Source organism: Heterodontus francisci, chromosome 3 (assembly GCF_036365525.1).
Source record: "Heterodontus francisci isolate sHetFra1 chromosome 3, sHetFra1.hap1, whole genome shotgun sequence".
Taxonomy (NCBI): domain Eukaryota; kingdom Metazoa; phylum Chordata; class Chondrichthyes; order Heterodontiformes; family Heterodontidae; genus Heterodontus; species Heterodontus francisci.
Window position 1 is genome coordinate 135,110,841 of NC_090373.1, and position 12,480 is coordinate 135,123,320.

A 12,480-nucleotide genomic window follows, 5' to 3' on the forward strand; every position below is an offset into this window, starting at 1 on the left:
ATCCAGTGATTGAACTACTTGCTTGTGCTGATGGCCATGAACTCCCATGTTTCTGAGGAAGGGAAAGGCCATTATCAGCCAGACGGCTGGGCAGTCTTAGTCTTTTTTTTTAGGATATTTAAGTTCCTGTATCTCTTCCCTCAGATCCCACAGGTAGTTCAAAAGATTGAAGCACAGAACAAAATAGTATTCCATCTTTGTATTGACTACGCAATCTTGGATGTTCTCATATTGCAATAAGAAAAGACACCATACTTTATGGAGGAATCTACTTTCATTGGGCAGTAGAAGTCAATCAAATATTACATCTGGACAAATAGAATGTCGATTAGATCAGGGCTGCACTCCCTAGTGATCAGTAAAAGTTTATATAACGGAAAATGGCAAAAGCTTGGGCAATGATTCGTCTATGTTGATTAGTCCTATCGCTTGTGATTGAAATAGACTTAATTTCTAGCTTTCATTAGACTTTAGTTTAAAACCTAGTTGTATTCAAGGTCATGTGTCTCGGTTCAGGGTCCATTTGCATTTGGCTCATTGAAGGATCACCTATTCTCTTTTTTATTTAAACTGTTTTGTCCAATTGTGTTTGGTTAGCCCCCTTAATAGTTCCTAACACCTTTGCATTTATTTTCATAGTACTTGTCCATGATTTTTGTGGTTTCTGTCTCTGGTTGACAAGTTGACAGATCATAACAACGTACTAAGATTGCTGTTTACAATTATTCAAATCATACATCTGGTACATTGCTATGTTTGCAGAAAGAGGAAGATGCTCGTGCTCGAGAAGAAGCTGAGAGGCTGAGAATAGAACGTGAAAAGCACTTTCAAAAAGAAGAACAAGAGCGTATGGAAAGGAAAAAAGTAAAATACCACTTTAAAAAAAAAAAAAATTGTTTGCATCTCTGGTCTCTTAAAGACTCTGTCATGGTGGGGTTTTAGTACAGTTGCTGGCCACCCCGCACTTAACTCAAAGAAATGGCTATTTTCACTAGCCTAAAGAGGAACACCAGCATGATATTTAACAATAGGATGTGGGACATTTGCACCTGACATCCATTCACTTGTCCATTATGTCAAAAGTTGCTGGACAGCACTTAAAATTAGCAACCCTAATTTAATGTTTTGTGTTTTCCCTTGCCTTTACCTGAGTTGCTGAAGGAAATTTGCTGTCACCCCAGCTGAAATCAGTTAATTTTGAGTCCAGACTGTAGATTATTTGGGATGATATGGCTAAGTAACACATAGTACAATTGGCAAATGCACAGTTCTATCACGAGAAATGTCACCTATTTTGTATGGATTAGGTAATGAATAATATGACAAAGCACTGCGCAAGCCACTTTAGTGGTGGTTTTATACCTATCAAGTGATATGAATAATTGGATGATTGCAGGAAGTCATGGTTGACATTAGTTGAGTGAGCTGATTGGCAGATGTAGTTCAATTTCCAGAAACGAGAAATAGTATATTTTTAGGATAAAGAACAGTGAGAAGAAATGGGCATTGAATTTGTACAAACATTGGTTAAAATAGTTAGAATGTTGAGTGCAGTTCTGATCACTCCACTAAAAGAAGGGTATTAGAGCCATAGATGAAATACAAATACGGTCCAACTGCAATTATGCTAGAAATGAGGTGTAGTTATGAGAAAGGGCTGAAAAATGGTGAGTATTTTCACTAGAATAGGAAATGTTAAGGAGATCCAATAACGATTTCAAAAAGCTGCAAGATTCTGAGTAAATGGTAAAGCATTATTCCCACTGGTTAGTGAATCAATAGTAGATGTTAGGTAACTATTTGAGAAAAGGAAAGGACAGTAAAAGGGAATTGGTAGATGCTTCTGGCACAAGTATAATGATTAGCTGAATAGAGGCCTTCTGTGCAGTAATTTTGATGTGCTATTCTTTTGTGTAAGATTATTTACTTTGCTCTAAGTACCTATTTAAAATGCACATTTTGAAACTTTGCATACTTTATAAGGGAGTTACCAAATCAATTGAATTTGTATTTTTTAGAGACTTGAACAGATTATGAAAAGAACAAGAAGGTCTGACACTTCTGAAAAGGTATCCAAAGCTTACCAATATAGTTTTGATAGTTTGTACGTGTGCATTTACAGCATTTACTCATACTTCCCTTTTTTAACAGAAGGATAACCAAGTAATGCCCACTGAGCAGAGAAATGGGGAAGTATCTAACCTAGCAACTCTTGATGAAGGTAATGTCCAAATATTAAATGGCACTGCTGTGTAGATATTCAGTTATGCTTTACCTCTAGACTTTATATTCAAATCTAGAAAAGCGTGAATGGTTTAAACTTCTGGATTTAAGAGAGCTGATGAGGGCTATGCTCAATCCATTCCTAAGTCTTTAATGGCCTGACAACCTACATGAGAAGGTATCTGAGGGGACTGGCTGAAAGGGTCACTTGAGCTGTCATCAGATGATGGCAGACTTGCACTACACCCCTTACATTGAGTTCTGGATCAACATGACCATTGATCAGCAAGAAGTCAGACCTGATGACCTTTTAAACTGAGGAATGTGGTCCTGAAGTTCTCACAAATCAGGCCTGTAAAGCAGCGGTCAATGCATCCAAATGGGATGCACTGACTGATGAAGGTTTTGCTGTCAGAGATGAATGCAGCTGTTGCTGATTCCACTGTTCACTCCAGGTAGAACTGCATTGCCTTGAATGCAATTTGGCAAATGCGACCTTGTCATCTGTATCAGGTCCTCAAAAATGGTTCCCTGTGCTTACTTGAGTGTGCTTATCTAGTACCAATTTTTGTTTTAGGCCAGGACCCACAAGATTTGAACTGTAGACTTTGGAGCTGTGACTGACATCTGTGGACTGTCTGCTCACCACTAAGATCACAACTTTCATCTTCAACTCTTCTGAGACATTTTTGTGTTATTTCTCACCTAGTTTAAAAACCCTCATTTAAACTATCTACCCAGTGAATTTCTCTGGATTGGTGTGAGGAAAAGGGTGAATGGTTTGCATGGATGTGGTTGGTTAGGTAAAGATGGAGATTCCACACGGTTCTGGGCAGCCTTATTTTGTGAGAACAAAAAAACAGAATACATGCGTATTGCATTGAAGACTTGACAGTCTTTGGTTACAACAGTTTGACACAAGTTTGTAAGACAGGTGGAAAATAGATAAGACAGATGTGCTGAGTTCGTGTGACTTACCTCAAACATAACATTTCAGAAGGTGGACTTTTGGATAGCTGAAACAAGACAAAAGTGATCAGATGTTGAGTATAATCTTGGTGCTCAGTGAGGCTAATGAATCAAGGACAGGTTGGGCATTTAGAGACAAAGTAAAGGTCAAGGGGAGAACCGGTAACACTCCTTGGCTGCTTGTAAAAAGTAGTCCTTCACTGAGATGAGTCTGCAACAGTGTTGTCCCTCCACATGCGTACTTGGCAGGTTTCTGGCCCAACAGTAGGCACACTTTCACTCCTTCTCTATCTCTGAGGAGGGCATCAAACAGACTGCCTGAGGTTGGCTGCCCTTCCTTTGGCCTTGCTTAGCATTCTTGCCCAATTTGCCAGCTTCCTCCAGTACTGTCATTGTTTACTTCTGCAGCATCACATCATGATAGGCGGAAATCCCACACTGCCTCGCTTCGGCAGTGCAATCATCACCCCTGTGCTCATTGACCAGCATGTGACAATTTTAAAATTCTCATCCTTCTTTTCAAACCCCACTGTGGCCTCACCCCTCCCATGCTCTGGAATCTCCTGCAGCCCTATAACCCTCCGAATCTTTCTGCTCCTCCAATTCTGGCTTCTTGCGCATCCCCCGATTTTCTTTAATAATAAAAGCAAAATACTGCGGATGCTGGGAATCTGAAATAAAAACAAGAAATGCTGGAACCACTCAGCAGGTTTGGCAGCATCTGTGGAAAGAGAAGCAGAGTTAACGTTTCGGGTCAGTGACCCTTCAGAACTGGCAAATATTAGAAATGTCAAAGGTTATAAGCAAGTGAGGTGGGGGTGGGGCAAGAGATAACAAAGGAGAAGGTGTAGATTGGACAAGGCCACATAGCTGACCAAAAGGTCATGGAGCAAAGGCAAACAATATGTTAATGGTGTGTTGAAAGACAAAGCATTAGTACAGATAGGGTGTTAACGAACTGAAGATTGAACAGCAGCAAGTACAAACATGAAAAAAAACCAGTGGGTAAGCAAACTGAACAAACTAAGATGAAATGAAATAAACATTAAAAAATTGTCAAAAATGTAAAAAAGAAAAGAAAAAATAACAAAAGTAAAATGGGGGGCCCGTCATGCTCTGAAATTATTGAACTCAATGTTCAGTCCGGCAGGCTGTAGTGTGCCTAATCGGTAAATGAGATGCTATTCCTCGAGCTTGCGTTTTTCTTTGCTCTGCCATTGGTCTGCCTAGACCCTAAGCTCTGTTATTCCCTCCCTACACCTCTCCACTTCTCTATCCTTTTCAGATGCTCCTTAAAACCTACCTCTTTGACCAAGCTTTTGGTCATCCGATCTAACATTTTATATGACTTGGTGTCAGATCTTTTTTGATCATCAATCTTGTGAAACATTTTGTTGAAGGGTGCTATATAAATGCATGTTGTTGCAATGGTGCCATTAGCATTTGGACCTTATTCTACAAAATTCATTTCATTGCCATTAATACATAGTAATGCATAATGCATACATAAATAAATTTTTACATTGCTGCAATTTGAATGATAGCTTGATTTACTGTCAACATGAATATCTTAATGTAATTAACTATTTGGACTTTGAAATCAGAAGTACAATTTTAAACTTTGCAGCTGACACCAAATTGGGGTTTAGTTAATACCGAGGAAAACGGCAACAAAATACCAGAAGCCATTAAACGTGCAGAAAGGGTATGTAAATGGTGAATTAATTTAGTATAGGTAAATGTGAGGCAGTCAATGTGGTAGAATAAGGAGGTTACATATTCCCTGGAAAATGAGAGTTTGAATGGGGTAATGGAGCAAAGGGATCTGGGGTACAGACACACACATCACTAAAAAATAACAACACAGGTTAATAATATAAAAACAAGAAATGCTGGAAATACTCAGCAGGTCTGGCAACATCTGTGGAGAGAGAAGTAGAGTTAACGTTTCAAGTCAGTGACCTTTCATCAGAACTGGCAAAGGTTAGAAATGTAATAGGTTTTAAGAAAATAAAGTGGGGGTGGGGCAAGAGATAATAAAAGAGAAGGTGTTGATAGGACAGAGTCACAGAATAACTGACCAGAAGGTCATGGAACAAAGGCAAATGGTATGTTAATGGTGTGGTGAAAGACAAAGTGTTAGTGCAGAGAGGGTGTTAATTGACAGAAAAATGAACAGCCCTGGCCCAAGCACAACAAGAAAAAAAGTGGTTAAAAAAAAATGTATGAAACAAACTAAAATAAAATAAACAAAAAATAACTAAAAATAAAAAGGGGGGCCCGTCATGCTCTGAAAATATTGAACTCAATGTTCAGTCCGACAGACTGTAGTGTGCAAAGGACTCCGTTTTATCCCCTTACGCCCCCACCTCAATGAATTTCGCGCTCGGCATGATGTTGAGCTCTTCTTCGGTTGCCTCCGCCTCCGGGCTCACTTGTTTGACCAGAGGTCCTTCCCCGACCAGTAGACCTATTCACCCGCCTCCAGCAGTCTCCCTCCATCTGGACCCATGCCTCTGGCCTCTTACCCACTTTTGATCTTTTCATTGAAAACTGTTGGTGAGACATCGACCGTCTCAATTTCTCTTCCCCACCCCCCCCCCCTCACTCACTCTAACCTGTTCCCCTCTGAACTTACTGCACTCCGTTATCTCAGATCTAACCCCGATATTGTCATCAAACCTGCTGACATGGGTGGTGCTGTTGTTGTCTCTACCTTGCAGAGGCTCAGCGTCAACACTCAGACACTTCTTCCTACTTCCACCTGGACCATGACCCCACCACCGAACATCAAGCTACTGTCCACAGGACTGTCACTGACCTCACCACCTCTGGAGATCTTCTGTCTACAGCTTCCAACCTCACAGTCCCGCAACCCCGGACAGCTTGCTTCTACCTTCCTTCCTAAAATCCACAAACAGGACTGTCCCGGCACACCCATTGTTTCAACCTGTTCCTGTCACACTGAACTTATTTCTTCCTATCTTGACTCTATCTTTTCTCCCCTGGTCCAGTCTCTTCCCACCTACATTCTTGACTCTTCTGCCATCCTACTTCATTTTGACAATTTCCAGTTTCCTGGCCCCAACTGCCTCCTCTTTACTATGGACGTCCAATCTCTCTGCACCTCCATCCCCCTCCAGGACGGTTTGAGGGCTCTCCGCTTCTTCCTTGAACAGAGACCCGAGTACCCATCTACCACCACCTTCTTCCTCCGCCTGGCTGAATTTGTTCATGCATTGAACAATTTCTCCTTCAACTCCATTCACTTCCTTCAAGTAAAAGGTGTTGCTGTGGGTACCCACATGTGTTCTAGTTATAATAAAAACAAGAAATGCTGGAACCACTCAGCAGGTCTGGCAGCATCTGTGAAAAGAGAAGCAGAGTTAACGTTTCGGGTCAGTGACCCTTCTTCGGAACTGTGTTCTAGTTATGCCTGTCGTTTTGGGGGATATGTCGAACATTCCTTGTTCCAGTCCTACTCAGGCCCCCTTCCCCAACTGTTTTTCCGGTACATTGATGACACTCTCGGTGCTGTTTCCTGCTCCTGCCCCAAACTGGAAAACTTTATCAATTTTGCTTCCCATTTCCACCCTTCTCTCACCTTAACATGGTCCATCTCTGATACTTCCCTTCCCTTCCTCAACTTCTCTGTCTCCATCTCTGGGGATAGGCTGTCTACTAATATTCATTATAAGCCCACCGACTCCCACGGCTAACTCGACTACACTGCTTCACACCCTGCCTCCTGTAAGGACTCCATTCCATTCTCCCAGTTTCTCCATCTCCAACGCATCTGCTCTGATGATGCAACCTTCCACAACAGCGCTTCTGATATGTCTTCCTTTTTCCTCAACCAAGGATTCTCCCCCCTCGCCCCTGCACTGAGGTTGACAGGGCCCTCAACCATGTCCGGCCCATTTCCGCACCTCTACCCTCCCACCTTCTCCCTCCCAGAACCACGACAGGGTTCCCCTTGTCTTCACTTTCCATCCCACCAGTCTCCATATCCAAAGGATCATCCTCTGCCATTTCCAGAGTGATGCCACTACCAAACACATCATCCCCTCTCCTCCTCTGTCAGCATACCGAAGGGATCTTTCCCTCCGCAACACCCTGGTCCACTCCTCCATTACCCCCACCACCTCATCCCCTTCCCACAGCACCTTCCCATGCAATCGCAGGAGGTGTAATACCTGCCCTTTTACCTCCTCTCTCCTCATTACCCAAGGCCCCAAAAGTACTACTTTCAATTTAGTATATTGTATTGGCGGCTCACAATGTGGTCTCCTCTACATTGGGGAGACCAAACGCAGATTGGTTGGCCCCTTTGCAGAACACCTCTGCTCAGTTCGAAAGCATGACCCGAGCTTCCGGTTGTTTGCCATTTCAACACACACCCCTGCTGTCATGCCCACATGTCTGTTCAAGGCATGCTGCCGTGTTGCAGTGAACATCAACGCAAGCTCGAGGAACAGCATCTCATTTACTGATTAGGCATGCTCCCAGACTGAACATTGAGTTCAGTAACTTCAGAGCATGACCTGCCCCTCTTTATCTTTAGTTATTTTTTATTTGTTTATTTTATTTTAGTTTGTCACATCATTCAGTTTTTTAACCACTGTTTTTAACATGTTTATGCTTTGGGCCAGGGCTGTTCATTTTTCTGTCAATTAACACCCTCTCTGCACTAATGCTTTGTCTTTCACCATGCCATTAACATACCATTTGCCTTTGCTCCATGACCTTCTGGTCAGTTATTCTCTGTGACCCTGTCCTATCAACACCTCTTTTATTATCTCTTGCCCCACCCCTGCTTTATTTGCTTAAAACCTATTACATTTCTAACCTTTGCCAGTTCTGATGGAAGGTCACTGACCTGAATTGTTAACTCTACTTCTCTCTCCACAAATGCTGCCAGACCTGCTGGGTATTTCCAGCATTTCTTGTTTTTATTTCAGAATTCCAGCATCTGCATTATTTTATTTTTATTAACATGGGTTAATAACACCATTTAAAAAGGCAAATAAAGTACTGGGGTTCATTTCTAGGGGAATTGAATTGGAAAGTAGAAAAGGGCAGGTAGTGGTGTAGTGATATTTTCACTGGACTAGTACACCAGAGACCTAGGGTATTGCTCTGGGGACACAGGTTCGAATCCCACCAAGGCAGAAAGTGGAATTTGAATTCAATTAATAAATATGGAATTAAACGCTAGTCTAATGATGGCCATGAACCATTGTTGATGGTCAGAAAAACCCATCTGGTTCACTAATGTCCTTTTAAGGAAGGAAATCTGCTGTCCTTACCTGGTCTGGCCTACATGTGATTCCAGCCCCACAACACTGTGGTTGACTCTTAACTGCCCTCGAAAATAGCTTAGCACTCAGTTGTATCAAACCGCTACAAAGTCTGAGAAAAGGAATGAAACTGGACAGACCACCTGGCATCGACCTAGGCACCGGAAACGACAATGGCCCTGTCGACCCTGCACAGTCCTCCTTCCTAACATCTGGGGGCTTGTGCCAAAGTTGGGAGAGCTGTCCCACAGACTAGTTGGGCAATAGCTTGACATAGTCATACTCGCGGAATCCTGCCTTACAGACAATGTCCCAGACACCGCCTTCACCATCCCCAGGTCTGTCCTGCTGGTGGGACAGGAGATAGGACAGCAGAGGTGACGGCACAGTGGTATACAGTTGGGAGGGAGTAGCCCTGGGAGTCCTCAACATCGACTGTGGACCACATGAAGTCTCATCAGTTCAAACATGGACAAGGAAACCTGCTGATTACCACCTACCCCCACCACCCCCCCCCCCCCCCCCCCACCGCCTCAGCTGATCAATCAGTACTCCTCCATGTTGAACAGCACTTGGAGGAAGTGCTGAGGGTGGCAAAGGTTCCAAATGTACTCTGGGTGGGGGACTTCAATGTCCATTACCAAGAGTGGCTCGGTAGCACCATGATTGACCAAGCTGGCCGAGTCCTAATAGACATAGCTGCTAGACTGGGTCTGCGGCAGGTGGTGAGGGAACCAACAAGAGGGAAAAACCTACTTGACCTCATGCTCACCAATCTGCCTGCCGCAGATGCATCTGTCCATGACCGTATTGGTAGGAGTGACCACCACACAGTCCTTGTGGAGACAAAGTCCCGTCTTCACATTCAGAATATTCTCCATCCTGTTGGCACTGCCACTGTGCTAAATGGGCTAGATTTCGAACAGATCTAGCAATGCAAAACTGGGCATCCATGAAGCACTGTGGGCCATCAGCAGCAGAATTGTACTCAACCACAAGCTGTAACCTCATGACCTAGCATATACCCCACTCTACCATTGCCATCAAGCCGGAGTTTCAACCCTGGTTTAATGAAGAGTGCAGGAGGGCATGCCAGGAGCAGCACCAGGTATTTCTCCAAATGAGGTGTCAACCTGCTGAAGCTACAACCCAGGACTACTTGCGTGCCAAACAACATAGACAGCATGCAATAGACCGAGCTAAGCATTCCCACGTCCAACGGATCAGATCTAAGCTCTGCAGTCCTGCCACATCCAGTCGTGAATGGTGGTGCGCAATTAAACAACTAACTGAAGGAGGTGGCTTCACAAATATCCCCATCCTCAATGATGGGGGAACCCAGCACATCAGTGCAAAAGATAAGACTGAAGCATTTGCAACAATCTTCAGCCAGGAGTTCTGAGTGGATGATCCATCCCTGCCTCCTCCTGCAGTCCCCAGCATCACAGATGCCAGTATTCAGCCAATCCGATTCACTCCACGTGATATCAAGAAACAACTGAAGGCACTGGATGCTGCGAAGACTATGGGCCCTGACAATATTCCGGCAATAGTATTGAAGACCTGTGCTCCAGTACTTGCCGTATCCCTAGCCAATCTCTTCCAGTACAGCTACGTCACTGGCATCTACCCGGCAATGTGGAAAATTGCCCAGGGATGTCCTGTACACAAAAAGCAGGACAAGTCCAACCCGGCCAATTACCGCCCCATCAGCCTACTCTCAATCATCAGTAATGTGATGGAAGGTGTAGTGCTGTCAAAAGTCACTTGCTTAGCAATAACCTGCTCAGTGACGCTCAGTTTGTGTTCCGCCAGGGCCAATCAGCTCCTGTGCTCATTACAGCCTTGGTCCAAACGTGGACAAAAGAGCTGAACTCCAGAGGTGAGAGTGACTGCCCTTGGCATCAAGGCAGCATTTGACCGAGTATGGCATCGTCCTAGCAAAACTCGAGTCAATGGGTGTTGGGGCGGGGGGGTGGGGAACACTCTGCTGGTTGGAGTTGTACCTAGCGCAAAGGAAGGTGGTTGTTGGAGGTCAATCATCTCAGCTCCAATATATCACTGCAGGAGTTACTCAGGGTAGTATCTGAGGCCCAACCATCTTCAGCTGCTTCATCAATGACCTTCCTTCAATCCTCAGGTTAGAAGTTGGGATGTTGGGCGGCACAGTGGCGCAGTGGTTAGCACCGCAGCCTCTCCGCTCCAGCGACATGGGTTCAATTCTGGGTACTGCCTGTTTGTAAGTTCTCCCTGTGTCTGCGTGGGTTTTCGCTGGGTGCTCCGGTTTCCTCCCACAGCCAAAATTGCCCCTAGTGTAGGTAGGTGGTAGGGAAATATAGGGGATGTGGTAGGAATATGGGATTAGTGTAGGATTAGTATAAATGGGTGGTTGTTGGTTGGCACAGACTCGGTGGGCCAAAGGGCCTGTTTCAGTGCTGTATCTCTAAATAAATTTTTTTTTTAAATAAAAAAATGTTCGCTGATTGCACAATGTTCACCATTCGTGACTCCACAGCTAGTGAAGCAGCCCGTGCAGAAATGCAGCAAGACCCGGACAATATCCAGGCTTAGGCTGATAAGTGGCAAGTAACATTCATGCCAGACAATGACCATCTCCAACAAGAGAGAATCTAACCATCTCCCCTTGACATTCAATGGCATTACGATTGCTGAATCCCCCACTATCAACATCCTGGGGGCTACCATTGACCAGAAACTTGATCCCTTTAGTGTCCAAAAATTCGTCGACTTTAGAGTTGAATGTGTTGAACAAATGAGCATTCACAACCCTCTAGGGGAAGTAGGACCAAAGGGGCAACATTAGTAGATTATTTAACATTAGAATGCATGAATAACCTTAGAGGAAAACACAGAAGATTGTAGTTGTGAGGGACCCATGGATGATGGGATACTTGAACATTATTCTGGGATTGTACAACTCCGTACCTAATTGCCTCCACAGTCTGTGTAAACATGCAGTCCTTGCTTCACTAATGAAAGAGATAAGGGTGAGACTGGAGACGAGACAGGATTCAATAAACTATAGGAACTGGCAGCTTCAAGGTTTAGGGAGGAGACGTTGGGGAGGATGTTTGTGGGGCAATACAATCCAGTGTATTGATCAAGTTGTAGACCTGGAATGTGTTGGGGTAGTCTGAACAAATGACTAATGGCAATTGTATCCTATAAATGTGTACTGCAAATTCTGTATCACCGAGCAGCTCTTTGGACCAGAAGCATATGTTGAAAAATAATGTCTTTGTTTGCTTTAATCCCATGGACTCGAGAGTGGTTAGGTTTTCTCCACAACATGGGATAGAGAATTCTAAAGATCCATCTCCCTCTGAGCGAAAAAATTTCTCCTCGTCTCAGCCCAAAATGGCCAACCCCTCATCCTAAGACTATGCCCCTCGTTCCAGCCAGGGGAAAAAGCCTCTCAGCATCTACCCTGTCAAGCCTTCTCGGAAACTTGTGTTTCAATGCGATCACTTTCATTCTTCTAAATTCCAGAGTATAGGCCCATTCTACTGTCTCTCCTCATAGAACAACCATCTCATTGCAGGAATCAATCTGGTGAACCTTTGTTGGACCTCCCTTTTAGGCAAGTATATCCTTCCTTGATGAGGTAGAAGTTGACAAAATGGTTCCACATGTGGAAGAGATCAAAATTAAGAGCCACAAATATATGATGATCACCGATGAATCCAATTGGGAATTCTGGAGAAATTTCTTCCCCCAAAAAGTTGTTAAAATGTTGAACTTGCTAACACAAGGAATAGTTGAGGCAGCTAAGCTAGATGCATTTAAGGGGTAGCTAGAGGGACAAAGAAATAAAATGTGTTGATAGGGTTAGATGAAGCAGGGTGAAAGGAAGCTGCTGTGCAGTAAAGGCCTGCTACCCGACGACGTGTCGGGCTCTGGTCGGGTCGCTCTTCCGGGTCCGGCTTTCAGGCCGGGTCCGGGTCGGACACACACAGCAAGAATTGCA

The 12,480-nt window shown here is 44.0% G+C and overlaps 1 protein-coding gene across 4 annotated transcripts in view; it reads left to right on the top strand.

Annotated features, from left to right (window-relative positions):
- Positions 1 to 12,480, top strand: part of LOC137361147 (ensconsin-like) — a 161,115-nt gene that overhangs the window by 130,322 nt on the left and 18,313 nt on the right. For 3 of the 4 annotated variants that reach the window (XM_068026090.1, XM_068026097.1, XM_068026102.1), the window contains 3 exons: positions 763 to 864; positions 2,019 to 2,069; positions 2,152 to 2,221. In XM_068026090.1, coding sequence (XP_067882191.1) covers positions 763 to 864; positions 2,019 to 2,069; positions 2,152 to 2,221 — 223 coding nt within the window. The remainder of the gene's footprint in view (positions 1 to 762; positions 865 to 2,018; positions 2,070 to 2,151; positions 2,222 to 12,480) is intronic. The other variant, XM_068026094.1, reaches the window with a different exon arrangement.